General features: G+C 47.6%; 1 protein-coding gene across 1 annotated transcript in view; it reads right to left on the reverse strand.

Annotated features, from left to right (window-relative positions):
• Positions 1-21,096, reverse strand: part of Tgfbr3 (transforming growth factor beta receptor 3) — a 199,622-nt gene that overhangs the window by 78,873 nt on the left and 99,653 nt on the right. Inside the window, exon 4 of the mRNA XM_013350914.2 lies at positions 18,675-18,812. Coding sequence (XP_013206368.1) covers positions 18,675-18,812 — 138 coding nt within the window. The remainder of the gene's footprint in view (positions 1-18,674; positions 18,813-21,096) is intronic.

Here is a 21,096-nt window from a genome sequence, read left to right on the forward strand (position 1 = left end):
AATGCCACTAATATCGAGCCCCAGCAGACAGTACACACTGGTTGTCTGTAGAAGGTTGTGTGGAAAGAGCACTGACCAAGTGTCCTCACTGCTCACACATCTGCCTGACTCCCAGTGTGAATCCCCACGTTCCGTGTTTTATGACATGTGTCAAGTTTCGTTCCTTTGTTTCAGTATTCATTTACTTTGTGTATGCAGGTACAGGTATGTATGTGGGCATGTGCTGAGTCAGAGGACAACTTGGGAGGTGTCAGGCTTGGCAGCAAGCGCCTTACCCACTGAGCTCCCTCATGGACCCCTGATGGGTTCTTAAGGAAGCCTTTCTGGTCTGTTCCAGCTGAGGAGGCACAGAACTAGTCATTAATAAGTTGGGTAAAAACTGTCACAAGAATGACAGTTGTTGGGCAACACCACATCCCTCCAGGTACAGCACCCACTCCTGAGGGTCCTTCCGCTGATTCTAAGCAATGGCAGTGTGGAAGCCTTAGCGGTGGTCTTGTTTGGATGTTGTCTGTTCATGTCAAGGCTCGCCATCCATCTTCTTGGGTCACATTAACCATGCCACCTCCAGGTATCTCTGCTGGGGAGCAGCCACACATCAGCCCTGCCTCTCACCATCTGAGGTTCCCCCCTTTCCTGTAGTAAAACCTTCTTGTTGCCAGAAAGCACTTCCATATTGTTATTCAGCTTTTCACTGAAAAAACAAAGCCCGCAGCAGTGTGGGATGGACTCTGACCACTGCCTGCACCGTCTGGGTGTGAAGGCAAGGATCTCTACATATTTGTTGCCTGTGTCCTTTCTTGTGTCATAGCTATAAAATTTAACTCTGGGTTTTAAACGCATCATGAGAAGCAAGCATTTTTCCTTTCAGTGTGAATGGAGAGATACATCCTGCTGATGCATTCCGAAGGCACGAAGAATCGCGTAAGTAGAAGAGGCCAGCAGCTAGTGGAATGTAGCCTGAAGTCATCAAAGAGCTGCGTGACTGTGAAGCCCAGGAAGGGGTCACTCCTGCTGGTCTGTCCGTCTTCCCTGCCACACACCATCCACCCTGCCTCAGCGTGGTCTCCTTCCCAGGCAGCCCCAAGGTTCATAAACTCAGGGCTGAGGAATTTGGAAGCACAGCTACTGCCACTCCTCAGGCACATTCCAGTTAGAAGAAAGCAAAGCTGCCAGGGGTAGGGAGGTGTCCCTGACTGCAGGTCAGTGGAAATTTCCTGCTTCCGCAAACGGTCAGTCAGCACTCTTCCTCAACCGCAGGTTCCACAGGCCCTACCGAAGCCCTCTGCCATGATGGAGCTACAGACATCGTTCATGGGTGACCACCATGATCGTCAGGACCAGCGATGACCGTGGATTCCACAGTAGAGAAAGGAACTGGAGAGAGATGGTGTCCCTCAGCACCAGGACAAGACCAGCGCACAGGGCTTGGGACTTCCAGACACTGTGGGCTTCTGTTCTAACCCTTGAAAGATCCCTACATTTGCTGCTATGATAGGGTTATATTCTTCCTTTCAAACTGACATTCTCATTGTGTGTGTGTGCGTGTGCGTGTGTGTGTATATGCGTGTGTGTGTGTGTGTGGTATGAAATGATGTGGTGTGTGTGTGATGTGTGTCTGTGTGTGCTGTGTATGTGGTGTGCCTGTGTATATAGAGCCCTTCATAAAGCCATCTCTCCAGCCTTCTTTTCTTTCTGCCCCTAAGATTCTGTTTGCTGGTCTGAGTCAGGCCTACCAACCAAGGCAGAGAATTCAGTCCTCAGTCCTTGGTTACACGTGCCTTCAAATATTTGCCAATGTCAGAGGGCTTTTATCACATATTCAGTCTTCGGCTCTCCCCCAATCATTACCAGCTTAGAGTCTGACCGCAGTACCGGGGCAAGACTCAGGGTCTCTTTGAATGGGCAGGACTGAATTAAATTCCTGGCCAGTGGTGAAGAGGTCTAGTTCTATTTCCTCCCTCAGCTGGTGCAGAGAAAGCTCCAGCCTCTAATGAGCAGCTGGTTCCCCTGGCAACCAGCCCCCAACTCTAGGACCCCCCCAGTCAGCAGTCATCACATTAACATAGGTGACATCACTCTGGGGACACGAGGGTTTTAGGAGATGTGTGCCAGACACAAAGAGCAGGGACCAAACCTATTTCTTGGTGCACCACAATAAGCGAGTGTGAAATTGTCGTTTTAAAGGAACTAAAGGGTAAGCACAAGGGTTTTATATGTGGATAAGATAACGGAAACTTCCTACAGCTTTATTTATTTATCACATTCCTTCAACCACAGTCTATAGTGTCACCTGGAAAAACTTCCTACCATAAGTGATAACACAGAACAGATGAGCATCTTAGCACAGTGGGGAAGAGGGTGTCTCTGCTTCCCTCCATCCCAGGGTTCACCATAAAGAACCAATGACAGCTGCAGAACGCTCCACAGACTACCTGCTCTCGGATCCTCCATCCTTCCCTGTCCGGACCACTGTGCTGCGCCTTCCTCACCTGCTTTCTCCCAGCTCCCCCCCTCCCCCGCTCTTTCCAGGACTCCCATGCCTCCTTCCCACCCCCTTGACAAAGAACAAGAACACCCAAGGGCTGAGGAAGCGTGTGCCCATCCTGAATCTCTTTACTGGGCATGGTGCATGACACAAGGTAGGGGTTAAGGGTCACTGCTGACAGCCTACAGTCCCCAACCTGAGAAGCTAAAACCCCCAACCAGAAACAGACGGAAGCAGAAGCGGAGATCCTCAACTGACCCCTGGGCTGAGCTCCCTGAGTACAATCGAAGAGAGAGAGAGGAGCGATAATATGAGCAAAGGGGCCAAGACCATGATGGGGAAACCCACAGAGACAGCTGACCCGAGCTAGTGAGAGCTCACTGATTCCAGACTGACAGCTGGGGAACCTGCATAGGCCCAAGCTAGGCCCTCTGAATGTGGGTGGCAGTTGTATGGTTTGGGCAGTCTGTGGGGACACTAGCAATGGGACTAGGATTTATCCCTAATGCTTGAACTGGCTTTTTGGAGCCCATTCTATTTGGAGGGATACCTTACTCAGCCTAGATATAGGGGGAAGGGCCTCAGAGTCATGTGTCAGACTTTGCTGACTCCCCGTGAGAAGCCTAACCCTCTCTGAGGAGTGGAGTGGAGGGCATGGGGGCTGGGGGGGGGGGAAGGTAGGGAGAGTGGAAGGAGAGGAGGGGGGAAACTGGGATTGGCATGTTAAAAAATGTATTAAAACAACCACAAAATAAATAAATGAGCAAATTTTCTAGAACACATGGCTTGCTGATGGGAAGCTCCCCGATGCTCCCTGTGAGAAAAGAGCCCTCCAGTTACAGAGCCTCTTGCTTCCCCACCTCCCCAGAAAGTGACTCTCAGCCAGGCCTTTAAAGCTAATGATTTGATTTCTCACCTAATAACTCCAGCTAAAACCCAATTATTAGAGCATACTTAGCAGTTTTGTGTCTCCACCCACACAGCCCTTAACTTTCCTCCTGCGTTCTAATTAAAACCCAGCCCCCACCCCCAAACAGGACAGATGTCTTCCTGTGGGAATTCGCAGAATGCTGAGCTCCAAGGACCTTGACTCTTAGCAAGGGTCTGTTGAAGGAACAATCGCCCAGTAGCTTACGGTCTTAGAATTCCCAGGAAGCCAAGGTGCACCTGGTCCCTTCCTCACCAAAATGTTCTTTCCTGCTAGAACTGTGCACAGCATTGGTATTTTGAGTTCTGGTTAAGCTACCAGACTTTTTTTCCCCCTTTTTTCCGAGAGCAAAGCATTACTCTATCTGCCAAGGCTAGAGTTTTATTGCAAGAACTTACAACGAGGCTACACGAGCCAAGTTTATTATTTTCTCTGGATCAGATTCAATAACCTCTTCCAAAAGTACACGAGGAAAAAAAAAAAAAAGGAGGCATCCAGCCCTTTTGTTTCCACACCTGTGGTTGAACGTTAACTCTCAGAGCCCTAAGTGGGCTCACACACGCCTTGAAGTTGAGCTCACAGGCTAGAGCAAAGGCCGAGTTCCTCGGGAGTCTCTACAACTGTCTTCCTGGAAGTGAGCTTCTTCTTCTTAGCGCTGACCTCAGCTGCCTCAGAGGTCCAGGGTGGCTGCACAGTTCAGTCAGAGGGAAGGAGGGCGGAGCTTTGCCCTGGGCAGTCCTGGGTCCATCCTCCCATCTCCAGACTGACTCCACCCTATCCTCAATCCCAAACACCCCCAGCTGAGCACCCCAGATGGGCGGTCAGATCACAGAAGACCACAGGTGACCAGGTCTCGCCTTCCAGTCCACATCAGCGGCTTCGAGGTCACTCATGCTGCCTTCAGAAGGCAGCCTCTCGCTCTTAAACCTACCCCACAACCAGAAGCCTGCCACCCTGGATGCTCCAGGTCCCCCATCTTTCTTTGTGTATTACTTCTATTGTATCCATCACTTTCATTTATTACGCCCATTCCCATCACTTCCTTTGGAGCCCGGAATGCTCGCCAGGCTGCGCAGAGGTGTGTCCCAAGGACGGTAAGCACGTCCTAGAACGCATCTTGAAGTTCATTGGCTGGCTGTGCTGGGCATAAGGTTTGTATTAAAGAGGATTCGAAGGTCACAGGAACAGCAGAACGGGAGCGAATGTCAGACCCCATTGTGAACGTCGGGCTCCGGAAAGGCCATCTTCCCTGCTACCCACGTATTATTTGATAGAATAACTACTGACTGCAGTCACCAATGACTGTGCATCTGAACTATTGCTAAACTGACCCACATCGAAGACTGAAGATACATACCAGAGTTTCAAGATTTTTATAAAAACTAAAATATCTGTGAATTTTATTCTATATCACATGTTTAAATATCATGTTGAGTGGATTAAATTAGATTTTCATTTACTTATACGTAAAATCACACGTGATTCACTCTTGATTTCTATCACACGTCTTCCTCCAATGTGACCGTAATGAAGGAATGCACTTGCAGACTGGTGATGTACGCTCGCCCGTCTGGTTCTCAGTCTAGAGGTAATGATCCCAGGGTGGTAGGGAGTGGGACCCTGGGGCCCAGGAAACTACATTACAGTTCTTACAACTGAGATACAAATATTATTTACTAATCTGTTTTCAAGGTACCGGGGACTGAAGCCAGGGACTTTTGAAGACTAGACTAGAGCTCTGCCATCGAGTTACATCACCAGGCCTGGTACTGATTTTATTTATTACACATTCCTTAATAATTCCTTAAAATACAATGAATTAAATCGTATCTGCCTCTCTGTGCCCCCACGGTGTTTCTGTTTTTATGAGTGTGTATGATGTGGGGGGGTGTTTACCACAGTGGGCACATGGAGGTCGGAAGCACACGATCAGGTTGGCCAAGAAGAACAAGAAGAGCCCCCAGAGGGAGGGAGGCGAAGAAGAGCCCCCAGAGGGAGGGAGGCCAGCCACACCATGGTGGAGTCACCACTTTGCACATTTAAAAAGAAGTGGGCCTTACAAAATAAGAGAAAACACATCTCCAGAAAGAGAAAGAAAGGCCTGAGGAGGCCTCACAGGAAAAGCTGTCCCACGAACCGTCACACTCACGCACTCCTCTACCCACCAAGAAAGCCCCTACAGCTCAAGCTTGATGCTTGGGAGCTTGAGTTATCAGTGGGTGAGATCACAGACCCATGGGGCTGCTCAAATGCGTGCACCGCCTTTGCCTGCTCACGTGACGGTTGGTGGAGATTCCACACATGCGCAGTAGAGATCAGCTTCTAGCCCCCTCCGCCCTGCCCCACGTCCTCTTTCTTTTCTCTTTTCACTACGCCTCTCACGTTCTCAGCTCCCAAGGACATGCTCACACGAAGCTCCTGCTCAGGGAAACAGATGAAGCCCAGGAAAACACTGATATTTCAGAAACTCCGGCCAGGCTGGGAACCTGCTTGCTCAGTTCCTGGGGGAAGACAATGGAGAAGGAGACTAGACGCTAGCCCTGTGCTTCAGCAGGATCTGCAAATTGGCCCCGGGGTGCCTCACAGCCTGCACAGAAAGGCATCAAGGAGATTATGCTGGGATATGTTCTGCCTGCAAAGTCCAGGGGACTGAAAGATTTACTTCCAGGGAGGACTGAAGTAGTTGTTCCAAAAGAAGTCACGTGTTCGTTCTACCCGACCCCCAGGAGGATGCTACTCGCCTATTTCCTTCCAAGTCCCGTGATATGAAATTCAATCTGAAACATGTTTTCTATTAACATATGCCATGACTCAACGCTGCTTTGAAAGGGCTTACTCTAAAGAAATAATAACTTCCATGCCCATGAACCTACATCTGCAAAGCTACATATTTTTCGAGCCAAATGACTACAGCATTTACCAATCACGCATTCAGGAAATGCAAACTCATGTAACTGTTTTTGTAAATTCCGGGGTGTTTTTATCTTGTAACCCAAACCAGGTTGCTTTCCCCCCAATAAGATGACTTAGAACATACTTGACTATTAATTCTTTCTCAAAACATTCATCATGACCATCTTGGGATGTTTTAATTTTTCCTGAAATGTAAGATGCTGAAGAACTGAGACCTCTCTATGCTCTTCATATTCCACAGGCTTGAGCACAGCACGGAGAAAACGCTGATGCTGCCAGGGAGACCAGCATGCCCAAACCTGAACACAAGCCAGCGTGAAAACCGCATGCGAACCCCCACAGAGGCAGTGCGGGAATGGAGCTGGATGTGAACATGCATGGAGAAGGAGAAGCAGATCTTACCCACGGTCCGGTCGAGGGTCAGCCTCAGCCCAGCCCCCTCCCATTCCACCCCAGGCTAGCCCAGATGCATCCTCCTCACTTCTGAGTTCACCCTTTCTCACCTTCTACCATCACACAGAGTTAAGAGAGACTAGCCAGGCATGGTGACTCGTGCCTTTAGTCCCAGCATTTGGGAGGCAGACCAAGGTGGATCTCTGAGTTTGAGACTGGCCTGATCTACCTACTGAGCTCCAGGCCAGCTAAGGCTAAGTGAGATCCTGTCACAAATAAATAAAATGAAAATCAACAACAAAAGAGTTACTTGAGCCTAATTACAAAGAACATTTGCCACCTAAAAGGTGTTTTTTCGTGGGGGGGGGGGCATTAGCGAAGGAAGGGGACATGAGGAGGTGGTGTTGGGTGCTGTTGACACTGTTACTACTATTTACCACATTCCTCAAGCTCTGGCTACCTTCCATGTATGCTTCTAGGAACCTCTCACTAAGGAGGACTTTTTCCTTTTACATCTAATATGCCAACTTCAAGGGTACAAACTAAAGTTTACAAAAGCCAGACCGCAGATGGGATCTTAGGATGGCCTTTCAGAGGTCCTCCTTGTTCATACTGGTAATCTCTGTGTCTCACAGGAAATACAGACTCAAAGAAACCGAAGGACTTGCCCCAGCCGCAGAGTAAACCTGAGACCCTGCTTCCAGCCAGACCTCTCCCTGTCCCAGCATTAGGAGCAGTCAGTCAACAGGCAGTTCCCGTGGGGTGGAGTCAACCTTCTTCAACTCTGGGCCCCCCATCAACAGAACACTGGGAGGAAAGTCACACAGTCTTGATCTGCATTCTTGCTAAGCAGATCCTACATGGAATCTGAATCTTCATGTGTGACAACTGAAGAACTCTGAGCCATGATAGGGCCTGTGTAGCAAAGCACACATACAGATCAAAACTGCTGGACTCCCCCAAGCCACGCTCTCTCTTTGCAGGACACTGGGCACTGACTGCGCCTGGAAAGGCCATCTCCCTTTGGGGAGGGAATCTGCCTGCAGGTCAGCAAAGATCGGAGCCATCTGCCGGGGCTGAGTGGGCAGCCGGAAACATGCTTGGGGGCAAGCAGCGAGCGAGAGGTTTTGCTGAAGGCACCACTGCCCCTCTGTGACCCATCCAGCCTTCTGTGTTATTTCTCTGACCCTCCTTCCCTGCTGCCTGAGGGAAAGTGAGCAGAAAGAGAAGAGGACAGAACAGGCAGGGATGACTGCTTCAGACGCAAGTTATCTGGCTGGAAACCAAGTCAGAGGAAACACAAATCCCCAGTGACCCGGTGACTTGGAAATGGTTGATTAGAACCCAGGATGGGCGGAGTGCTGGAAGATTATCTCAGGTGGTACAAATGTCGGGTGTGAAGACAGGCACAATGCGCCTTCTACGCGATGGCTAACGTTGGCAGCTGGACACCCTCTGGGCATGTCTGTACGGGATTTTGTAGACTTGTTATCTGAGGTAAAGGAAAGGAAGCGGGGCCCTGGCATCTACCTCTCTGCTTCCTGACGGTGGATGCACATGGCCAGGTGCCCCTTGTTCCTGACACCATGACTTCCTCTCCATAGACGGTCAAGCTGAACCCAAATCGGGTCTTGACACAGCCGTAGACGACCTATACAGCTACAGTTCCATTAGCTACCCCCATGCCTGCATGCTTTTGAGAAGGTGTACCGGAGATGTGACTAACGTCCAAAATTGATTGACTTTGAGGAAGGGACTGCCCTAGGCCATTGGAAAGTCCTGGCACTGGAAAGACCTTGAGAGCCCAGAAGAGGGGGTTCCAGTTGTGGGGGTCAGCTGTAGCTCATGCCCATGGGTCCTGGGTCCGTTCCAGAAAGTTCTCTATGTATCTCCAACTCTCTTGCCTGTCCCCACAGTGGGGTCAGCCGACTTGCAATAACTCTCTTTCTGTCTATCCCCTGCTGGCTCTAATTCTCTGAAACCTTGGCTTATACAGTTTCTGTGAATGGCTGATACAAGCCCCAAGAGAAATAGAGCCGTATATTCTGGCCCACTAAGCAACCAAACCCACGAATGGGTAGGGAATAAAGAGCCTGAAGGACATTTCCTTGGGGAGATGCAATGGAGAAGGGGCCATAAGCCAGATACAACTGGTTTGTATCCTCTGGGAAATTCCAAGTTGGATTTTTCTGCCCCCCATTTTCTAGTTTATAATTGACGATCTCTACAACCAGGATGGCCTCCTCTGCCAAAGCTAAGGAAACTGAGCTGAGCACATTTAACCTCAATGATGAAATGGTCCCAGTGGTGCTATGGATGTATGTATGCTAATTAAGCAAGTCCAACCAGGAGCCCAGAGGAAAAGCGTACTTGGGGAAGGGGTCAACGAAACAGTTTCCAAAGCCCTGGCCAAGTGGAATAATGCAAGGCCAATATTCCAGTTTTGAAGTCGTTCATAACATACGTTGTTAAAACGAGGTCTTTATTTGCCTAACCTGAAGTCCCAATCTTGATATGGCTATTAATGGGTCCACGCTACACACCAGACTTACAGATGGCATCATAGTCATGTCTTCCGATAGGCCATGTGGCTTTCCCCAACCAGGCCCCTTAGTCCAGCCCTTAACAGTTTATGTGTTACAACCACCATCCAGGAGCTGATTGTCCACACACGCTAACCTCTTTGTCTTATCTCCTCATCCTAAATAAAGATAAACAATACCCGTGTGGAAATTACCTTTATAAATGCTGCATCCTACGTCAAGATAAAGAATTTTATGATGATGATCATAGCACCTACATCACAGACGTGGCACAGAGACCGAATAAAGTAACAGATGCAGCTGCTTTGAATCATTCGGCACCGGATGCACACTGTTTAGGTTTCATGGCATGTACTCATGCGTGTATATCTTCCAGACAGGCAGCAAGAGCTGTGTGATCAACCTTGAGGCTCACAGGCCATGGCATGTCCCTCCCTGGAACAGAAGCTTAGCCTTCTTATTCAAACTTCTGGAAAGGAATTTCTTTACCTGCATCCAAGAAATGCTGACCTATATGCCCTGGCACTCCAGGACACGAAGAACGCTTTCTCAAGGATAAAAGAAGATAAAGGGACTAGAGATCAAACGGGTTACCATCACTGTGGGCTCTTGCCAAGGTGGCAGGCACGTGAGCCCCGGGCTTTGACTGCCCCTCACAGTCCAAATGGCATAATAATGACTCCTCACCAGGGCATCGGGAGCAGTTCATAGCTGCAGCAAAGATGCCAAGCCATCGAGAACCAGGTTTTGGGAACCAATGGCAAAAGCAGGGTTTAGAACACAAACCCTGGCCGCACGTGGATATAAAAAGAGTTACTTCTAAGCCAGATAGATGATAAGGATCAGGGATCCAAAAACACATGATCTCGAATAAACAGGACCATATGGACCCAGAAAGGACTCCGGCCATTCTGCAGTCCTTCCCTGAGATGGGCTGTGCAGATGGCTACGGGAACCTCACCACAACGTCACCACCTGCACCCAGGCATGACCGAGTGTTTCCACATCAGCATCCCAGAGCCTCCTGGGAGACAGGATTCTTCTTCCCCCTGTTTGTTTTTTTCTCCTCCAATTACATGAAAATAAAATATTCTGCAACTTCCCTTAACAAAACACTCGTTTTTTAACCATACAGCTCTCTGGAGATTGTCTACCATGCTGCCCACAGCACCAAAGATTAGCATTTGAAACCACTACCCAAAGGCTTGGGAAGGGTAGATGCATTAGCTCACCAGATTCGTGTTATTCCAAAGCTTCCAAGAACTGCCTTGGGTGACACAAGGAAAAACCAGTCTTCCCTTCAGTCCTCAAGTTTATTTAACCTCAGTTTGTTGAATGAAAGCAAAACCTTCCCGGGGCTAGGGCTGTGCCTCCACACAGACGTGACACAACACCCCGAGCAAAGCCAGGAAAAGTCCACGCTGGTGTGAGTCCGCCTGGACAGGACGTCTTCCTCAGAAAACGACGAGAGGGTGCGCCAGGGCCCCAGGCCACTCACCCACGGGCAGCGTCCGCCACCTTGCCCTCGCGTGCTAGGATAAATCCTAGGACGGTTTCTATAAACTCCCTCTCGACCAGGTTTACCAGCTGAAACTCTCCAAGGCTCTCAATACCACAGTGACATTTAAGAAGTGCTCTCTTACCACAAAGGAACAGAAACTCATTCCCAGGAAATACGGTAGTTGACTGGCCCCAGTTCATGAAAGGATCAAGCCCTATGTAATTAAGACTCTTAGGGACAAGCCACAAAACCAACAGATAAGCAGCCTCTTGAAGAGTAATGCATGGTACACAACCACTTGGAACCTCCTCGGGACGCAATGACTCACTCCACCAGATACCGAAAAGAACCACCGCCAATCTGAAAGCGGTTTATTTAATCTGCCTTCAAAGGAGAATTTATTTGGGGAAAGACCTCACAGGGAAAGCCAAAATGGTCTAGTCAGATCCCCTAGAATACAGGGGTGACACCTCTGGCTGTAAGGGAAGCGGCTCTGTTTAGCCCTCAACCCTTCTGCTCATATGCTGTTCCCTGGCATCTGTGTCAAAGAGGCTGCTACCTCCGCTGCACAGGCAAGAGGACAGTTCTCATTTTCTCCACCTTCTGGATCTAAAAGGGGGTACATTTTCATATTGAACCTCACCTCCCCATTTTCTAGCTAGCTCTGTGACACAGCAGAGAGCTCCCTGAAGGCAGGTGACTCACGCGACATTCCCCGAATTCTCCATGGGTCATTCAACTCAAGCATACAGGCAGAAAAGTGGGCACTGAGTCAGTGACCAGTTCACACACAAAGCATCATATAGGTACGCTAGTTTTGTGGGTTCTCCCATGTGAGAGAGAGCAGGGCCCCCAAAGAAGGACGTAAGAAAGGTGTTTCCTGTGTTTTGCTTCAGTCCAAACTCTTAAATGCGATACAATAAGAAAACAGGGTCTTTGTGTTGTTGATGGTTTTTAAGTCCCCTCCTCCAGATGTAAGCTTGACTGTCTGAGTTATTCTCCGGACATTTCTGGGCCCAGCAACCCACAGTCACACACGCCTGGCTTTGTGGAGAGGTAATGGCTGGGCATGCGCTGTGTGGGGCTGCTCTCGATGCCGCCCTGAGCTCACATCTGGGGCTGATTAACAATTGATTGGAGATTTAGCCTTTTGATTTCCAGTGAAATACTAGGCACAGGGAAACAAACAGCACTTGTTTGCACTGAGTCTTGTCAGGCATCCAAACTGCAGTGCGGACCCGGGAACTGCCTGTGGTTGGGTGGCGGGGACCCAAGACTTGGCCTCCCCACCCCCTCCGGTTTAAGTAAAAGGAATAAACCAGGTTTTGGCAACAGGAATTTTTTTTAACCACCCTTCCCCCTTTTTTGGACTTGCAGAGCTGCTTCTAAAATATTTAGTGTGTTCCTGGTATTAATTTACATTTTTCATTAGGATTACGTTTTGATTTGTTTTTAATCCAAAGCCAAAGAATAAAGTTCATTTTCCCTCGCCTAGTCCAACTGCCATGCCTTGATACTTGCTTGGATTTGCTGAGGAGGGCAGGGTTCATATTGCTAGTTCCTGTTTCCAGTTAAATTAGGATATAGTATCTAGCGGCCGCATTATCAAAGCATCAGAGTTGAAACTGGGAGGAACTTTGGAGCGCAGCCGAATCCAAACCCTTCATCTTAGGTGGGAACTGAGGCCCACGTAGCTCACCACCATGTACAGGGTTGTGTCCCTAGTTAGCGGTGGGGCCAGGGCTAGCACCCATGCTGAGGAGATTAAACCAAAACACAAAAACCCAGGCTAACAGAAAAAAAGATATAGGACACCGAATTCAACTTGAATTTCCAGAATAGATCACTTTTGTTAGTAAAATTATGTCCAAGATACTGCAGAGGCATACTTAAGCAAACTAGTCAGCGTTTATCTGAAATTTGACGTTAACTGGAAGCCTGCAGTTTTATATGCCAGACTCCGGCCACCGTACTGTGAGACCAGCATCGACCCTCCCACTTTCCATCTGGCTGCCAAAGATATCTGCATTTTTCTTTCCTGATTTTAATGATAAATGGCTGGGAAAGAAGGAATCACAGGACAGTAATCCCAAGAGAGTGTAACACTGGAAGAAGCCGCTCTTCTTGAGACTTTGCTAATCTTGGATATCCCCCTTTCCTGCTATAACTAGCATGCACAGCAGCTAACTCTAAAATAGTCTAGATGTGGCCTCTAGACCAGTTTAGTGTTGCTAAGAGTTGGTCATTAGGGTCTATGTGTGATTGTACGTATACATACATATATATGTATACACATACATACAGATATGTATACACGCATACATATACATACACATACATACAGATACATGCATACACACATACACATGCATACAGATATATATATATGCATACAGATACATACAGATATATACACACAAACATATGCATACAGATACATGTATACATACATACATGTATCTGTATGTATATGTATGCACACAAAGACAGACCTCACTATGTAGCAAGCTGCCCTTGAACTCTGGATCTTCTTGCTTCTGCCTCCCAAGCACTGGGATTGAAGGTGTGTGCCACTACACCAGGCCACTAGGCTCTCAGCCTTGGAAATTTCTGCTTATGTTAGACTCTGAGTCTGAAGGGGAAACAGAGCTCAGGTTTGGAGTACAAAGCAAGGCTTAAAATGACCCTAACCATAGGAATTATAATTATATGTATACAATATTCCTGTATATTTAATATAATAGCACAATAATGATATATAATAACAAATAATAATTTTCAGTGGGGCAGGGCACAGGTTTGGGGGTCAGAGGACAACTCTGTGGTAGTCTCTTGCCGTCCACCTTTCATTGGGTTCTGGGGATCAATTCAGTGAGGACCCTTGTACAAACTGTGCCTGAGGGCAGCTCCCAGCACTGCCTGAACCATGTGCGGTTTAAATTTGTCAGTTTAGAGGGCAGCTCCCAGCACTGCCCGAACCATGACCACTGAGTTTTGTGCGGTTTAAATTTGTCAGTTTAGCTGTGCTTGGACAACAGCATGGATCACCGCAGCCAGTAGCATGCAGTGCTGGGAATCTAGCTCACTGCTCATGCACACGAGGCAAGTGCTCTACCATTGAGCTAGATCTCTACCCCATGGCAGTGTCACTGTTCTTTATGATTGTACAGGGACAACCCCAACCCACTGAATAGTCTCTGGGCCACCCAGAAAATATTGTAAAGCTATGACAACTTTGTCACGCATGTGCCTGTATGTGACTTGAGAAGCACCTTGAAGCACGCCATCCATCCCTAGCTGCTCGGTAATCTGGACAAAGCAACTGCATTTGCAAGGAAAACTAAATCCCCCTATCCCTCTGGTCCCTGACACACTGCTTGCTTGTGCTGTGGGATTAGGAATGATAAATTGACAAAAGGCAGATGCCTCTATCAGATAGTGTAATAATAACAGAAAAACCAAATACATTTGTATTGCAGAAGTCAGCAAATGAGACATTCTGAGTAACACAAGGTCTTTCTAACTAATTACACACGCTGTAGGCAGTTAAAACAACCAAGGCTTATTGATTTAAATTCGCTGGTAGATGCCATTATCCAAACTTTTCTCACCACCCTGCATAAGAAAAATTAATAACCACTAAAGAATCATAACTGTAACAGAAAAGACAACCTGGAGACAGTCATGTGACCCCTTTACCATTACATGTCACAAGGGCATGAGAACACATGTATGTATCTATGTTGGACTGAGGGTCCAGGGACCCAGCCAGTTCTAGGCCCTCTGAGTAATCTCAGGGCTTAGCTTCTACAGAGCCTCTGGGCTTCTGATGCCTTGGAGAAACACTTCAGGGATGGACAAACTGAACACGCTCTTGGTTCTCTATCATCACAAAGGCTGTGACATGGATAAGGGACACTAATTTGTCACAGGCTTTGTGGAGGGGGAGTTTCCCAGCTGTGAGCCATCTCAAACCACCTGTGGTGCCCTGATCTGGCCCAGCAACCGATGTCTTGCTGACTATGCAGACCATGGAGAACGAGCAGACAGAGATGGCCAAAGGAAGTCGAGCTTGGGTGTCCGGGGATTTCAGTTAGTAACTTCTCCATAGCTGCCTCTCCAGTGTCCCTCTGTGATGTCCTTACATGGAATTAACTCCAAATAAGGTTGATGTTAAGTTGTATACTGAAATTATCTTCTTCATTAGTGTATTTCCAACTAATAGCCAAGACAGAGCTCTTAGAGCTCACAGAGAAAACAAACAATAACAAAGCTGGTTCCCTCCGAATCCCGCAGAGTGAGAATTCCAACAGCAGCAAGCAGACTACAGTGTGTGTGACCCACACTGAGCATGGACCCCAAGCCCAGAGAAATGGGAACCCTAACTCTGGAGCCATTTACTGTTACTTTACAGTAACTGGTGCTAACTTAACACCCTTCCCAAGCACTCATTGCTCTGATAATCGCAGCAGAATTTCTGCAAATGCGAGTGAACTCAGCAGCGGTGGGCACTGCATACAACATTTTACACGCAATTTCCTCGCGTCGAGATAATGCTTATTTCTAAGCATAAGGCTGTCATTATTCCTAAATTACAGCTGGAAAAGTCAGGTTTGCAGAGACGAGTCTTCCTAATTGCCACCTGGACCACCGCTGTCCGGGTGGAGTCTCTGTTCATCACTTATGCCTTTATCCTGGCTACCACGGTGGTAACCACGGTCCAGAAAGTCCCAAGGGCCCGGTATGCAGCGCAAGAATTGGATCTTAAAATTTCTTTAGGTTCTGGAACTTGAACGCAGGGCCTTGTGAATGCTACTTCAATGCTCTACTCAATCGATGGCTCCCTCTCCACTTTTTGAGAGAAGGCCTATGTTGCCAAAGCCAGCTTCGACTTTACTAAACAGCTCACAGTCTTTGTGATTCTCCTGCCTCAGCCTCAAGGGCAGCTGGGATTATAGGCCCGTGCCACCAACCTCAGCTTAGATTTAATTAAATGGTGGTGCATAGGTAGTTTCTGCAGCACTGGACCACAGTATACAGAGTAAATGCGTATGACTTTATAACAGCCTTGTGTCTTACCATCACAAATAGGCTTAATTACAGAAGGCTGGCATGACCACGTCTGAAGGTGGCAGTTCAGAATATGTGCTGCAGAGTGGGTCCTAACTTAGGTTTAAATCCAAACTCTGCCAGAAATTAACCTAGTGCTAAGTCACCTATAAAAAGGAGATACCCTGGGGCTATTGTGAGGAAAAACAGGAGATAAAGTATTAGAGCCCTTGGCACAATTCCCAAACACACTGAGCATTAACTCAAATTAATAATAATGGCCACTAATTATCATTGCTCCAGCCTTTTAAATGTAAACAGCAAGATTTTTAAGTCTTTAAAAAAAAGTTGCCAGGCATGGTGGTGCGTGCCTTTAATCTCAGTACTCAGGTGGCAGAGAACATCAGATCTCTGTGAGTTCAAGACCATACTGGTCTACAAAGTATACACAGTTGATACACAGTTAACAAAAACTCAGAGAGAGAAACGGGGTTTAACCTGAAGATCCGAAAAGCAAAGCAGCCAGCCACTGGCTCTTACCTGTACCTCAGTCCAAAATGGCAATCCTGCCTCCAGGAATCTCAGAATGAGACTGTGTCTGAGAGCTGCCCTCCCCCAGTTTATATTCCTCCCTAGGGCTGGGATTAAAAGTGTGCACCTGGTTTCTATGGCAACTGGTGTGGCTACTGGGATTAAAGCTGCATGTTACCATTGCCTGGTCTGTAAGGCTGACCAGGGTGGCTGTTTTACTCTCTGATCTTCAGACAAGCTTTATTTATTAAAATACTAATGAAAGGCCACAACACACAGTGACATCTCCTCTCCATAAAAAGGCACAATTAGGGCTGGTGAGCTCGCTCAGTTGAGTGATAGCACCTTTTCCCATACCTGATCTGATCTGAGCTGATCTCCAGGACCACATAGAGAAATGGAAGGACTCCCACAGGGTATCTGCTATCCCATGCTTCCTACAGCAGTGTGCCCCATAGAACACAGAAAATAAAATAAAGATATTTCTAATGGAAAGGCACAATTTAACCTCTTAAGAACTTGCACTGTGTGTGTGCGTGCGTGTGTGTGTGTGTGTGTGAATTTTATGTGTAATGATTGTTTTATCTGCATGTATGTCTATACTCACATGCTTGCCACAAGCCCACGGAGGTCAGATGAGGGCATCTTCAGGATCGAGCTATAGGGCGTTTACCTAAGCAGTGGCTGATGGAGGAGAGGAGGGCCCGCTTCACTTTAGGTGATGCTATCTCCAGGCTGGTGGTCCTGGGTTCTAGAAGAAAGCAGGCTGAGCAAGCTACAGGGAGCGAGCCAGTCAACAGCACCCTCCATGGCCTCTGCATCAGCTCCTGCCTCCAGGTTCCTGCCCAGTTTGTATCCTTTGGTGATGAGCAGTGATGTGGAAGGGTAAACCAGATGAACCCTTTCCTCCCGAGTTGCTTTGGTTGTGGTGGCTTTGTCACAGCAATAGAAACCCTGACTAAGACGTGAGGGATATTTGTTGCTCCTCATTTATAGACACACATTGTCTGTCTGCCCCATGCTGGTGTCATTAATTCTGATCACTTGCCTGAAGTACCCCTGATGATTCCCCACTGTCTATAGCTACAATTTTTCTTTTCTAGTTAATATATAATTTGTGGGAAAAGTATTTCCAGAGTATCTGAATATTCAGCCCCTCCAAACCCCTCCTTTTCTAGTAACTGGGCCTAACATCTGTTGGAGATTCTTGTCTGATCAGCTCTCACTGTGATGGTTACAAAACAGCAACTCCTCCATCATTTCCCCAAGTGTATTTAATAATTAGCATTTATCACACAAAAGAGCTGGATTATCTTTCCTGCTTTACACACTTATTCAGCTTCCAGCTATGGGAATCCTCATCTCATTCGGGAGATACCTTCAATGGTTCAAAATGCCTTTCAAAAAAATGCAAGTGACAGCAAACTGAACCTGTACTAAAGTCACCAGAAAGGCAACATCGATTCACTGGGCGAAAGCAAGCCTGCTAACAGAGTCGCTGCTTAAGGTGAGATCTGGGGGGCCTGGGGCTCTGTCACAAGGACACTGAGAGGGATCCCCGCCGAGTTGCAACGCCGCTGCTCATCAGACATGATATCACACGACAAGCATTTCAACCCAACAACCCATCCATTTCTCCACAACTACCAAAGTCGAACATTCTGGCAAACTCCAAGGGACATGATTTACAAATAGTAGGTAATATTTGGAGCACTCTGCAAAGAGCTGGGCTCCAGCTTTTTTAAAAAATAAAACACAAATGATTTCATGCTTGGAGCTCACTGTATCACTTTGTCAACAGTCTCGTATCTGGAATGAGGCCCGAGTTATATACAACAGAAACGGGCTCGTGTGTATTTATTCTGTGGTCAGAGACCACACAGCAGAGGCTGTTTACAGCTTTGACAGAGCTCTTAATGCCACGAGGCGGAAGGGAACACCAGGACTCAGGCCACACAGAGCATGGCAGCAGGTCCTGCACCACCGTGCAAACGATGCCCGACTGTGTCTCCACATAACACGTGCTGCATCCGCTCTCTGCGGATTTCTAACTATGTCATCCAGACATCCCCTGCGTACAAGTAAAAGCACAACCTCCTTTGGTATCATTTTAATGGAAAGGATTATTTTTTTTCAAAATGCATTACAAACTGGCACACTATACCCAACTATAATCCCAGCAGCGTTCGGGACACTGGGAAGGACCGAGGGAAGCCAGGCTTGGGTACATAGCAAAATATTGCCTCCAGAAACAAAATGTCTTGCAAAATTGAGAGTCGTTATAAACTTGCACTAGGAGCATTTCGGGGGAAGGTGTTGAACACTTACCAAGAAAAATCTGGGAACGCCGTTGGCCAGTCTCTCTGTCTTCAGATGCCAGACCAGGGGCTGTGGGGAGTTGAGCAGGAACACAACAGGCTTGTAGTGAATGTGAACTGAGGAGATGGGTCTCAGATGCAGTGTAACCTAGGAGACCAAGAAAGCAAGCTCAGCGCTGATCCCAGCACCTAGGCAGCACTCAGACATTTCACGGCTCATGGCCAACAGCATCACAGGCAGCTCCAGATCAATGTATATATGATGCCATACGTGGTTAAGCTAAATGCTGCCCACGCCCGGCCATTGTTTTATACCTAGCGGCTACATCACCTGGTCAGTCCCAGCCATCTAGACTAAAACATGGCTCACCCACTAAGAAGGGAACAAAGAACGCAGAACACTCTCTTGTGCCCCCAAACTGGTAGCGTGGAAATAAAAATGACCTTTCCTCAGGGATTCCTCACCCTTCAACCACGAACACTAAGCTGGGATTAGAGACCAGAGTCCTCCATGGTGGGTTTTTCCTCTGGGCCCAGACAGAAAGGACCTTCTTCTCTTCCAGGTGACTTCCTCCAACTGGTACAAAGCTAGGTATGCTCTGCCAAAGAAAACTGCTGAAAGCAAAGAGAACGGCTGCCAAGGGCAGCGCCCTACCCCTTCTAGCTACCAACACAACGGGGATTTCCAAAGCCATGAAGCCCAGCGATCAGACGGGGTAAACAGTGATGATATACAGCCTCCGCGGAAAAGAGAAGAGGCGCTAGAGGTGGTTCGGCGGTTAGGAGCACTTACTGCTCTTGTTGAGAACCCGAGTTTGGTCCCCAGCACCCTGAGTGGTGGCTCTCAACCACCTGTAGCTGCAGCCCCAGAAGATCCAGCCCTTTTCTGGCCTCAGATGACCCCTGGACACATCTGAGTTTGTACAATCCCCAGAACAGAGCATAGAAACCCAACTGTTTGGACTTTCCCTATGGCTGCTGGCCCACTTTGATCTCTGCCTTATTTTTAAGAGACAATAGAGAATCAATTTCATTTATTAGAGTGCCCAAGTTATGGATAAATAAAGCACCACTCTTTTCTTATTTTTCAAAACCCATGCTTTAGCTTATGACAAGCACCTTCTAAATGCTGGCAGGATCTTTTAATTCTCCATCTCTTGATGCCACAAGGCATATGAGTCTATAGAGAGTTTGCAGATACACATACAATAGCATTGCTTGTTAACTACCGAATGTGCCCATCTTAATTTCCAAACAGACTACGCAAAAAGATACCTCTTGAATCGAGTATTGATAACAGTATGTTGCGGGCAGCAACACTACTGACTCCCTGTAGCCACTCTGTAAATGCATAGATTGGAAAAGAGGCTGAAGAAACGGCTACGTTTGAAGGGGTTCAGCTAGTTAATTTGCAGCAAAATACAAATCTCAAGCAGCAATTCTCAAACTATTGGGAACTATTTCTGTACACAGGACCATTTTTAGACTTGGAGCAAGCACAGAATCAAATCAAAGTACTAAATGAACTGTGATGTCAGCCACAGCTCCAGCAAACTAATGTGTTCCTTGGTTGTTCAGACACATAGTGCACTCCAGAGTCACCGTCGTCATCTAGAAATAAACAGATCGATAGCCACCAGACACAAGAGATGCCATCAAAGCAGAGCGGAGGCAGATGTCCAGACTGCAGCCCTGCCTGAACACATAGGTACATGCGACAGGGAAAGCATGCTGTCAAGAGGGAGGGCAGGAGGCACGGCTTCTGCACCTGCGAACTACAGAGTTTCGTGGACACCGGCTAACGGGTAAGTGGTTGTGTAGGGTGTGCCTGTGGCTCACTGAGGACCACCAAGGCCCAGAGAATAGCAACTATCATCTCCAGGGTCACTGACTCTTTCCTTGCTTTGCAGTCAGTCTGAAGGCAGACACGTTTTCTTAAAGCTGCTAAATATGCGAAAGCGTTGCTCAAAATGTGTAAAATCAATAAATATACATCTCAAATGAACAAGAATATTTTTAAGCTTATGAAATGAGAAGATGCATGAAACAGACACTGGTGTGTTCGGGTCCAAAGTTCCCCAGATGGTCTGAGTGTCGAGGCCTGGCTCCGACAATCAAGGAAAGATTTCTAAGAAGCTTAGCTCTGAGTTTTCCTGGAAACGGTTCCTTCTTCAATATGTGGCCATGTCTGGCCAAGATGAGTCTCTCTGACTCTGGCACAGATGTCCCAGGCAAAGCCCCAAAGCCACTTGGCAACAAAGAATTCACACTATGGTTGGGAAATTAAAAGGAAAATACAAATACTCAATATCCCCCCCCCTTTTTGTCATTTGGCAGGCACAAAAAGTTCCATGAGCTAAGGCTAACCAAATCCTCAGAAGCCTTCCTCTCCCGTTCTTTCTCCAGCTGAGCAAACCTCACATAAGGGGGGA

Source organism: Microtus ochrogaster, linkage group LG1 (assembly GCF_000317375.1).
Source record: "Microtus ochrogaster isolate Prairie Vole_2 linkage group LG1, MicOch1.0, whole genome shotgun sequence".
Lineage (NCBI taxonomy): Eukaryota > Metazoa > Chordata > Mammalia > Rodentia > Cricetidae > Microtus > Microtus ochrogaster.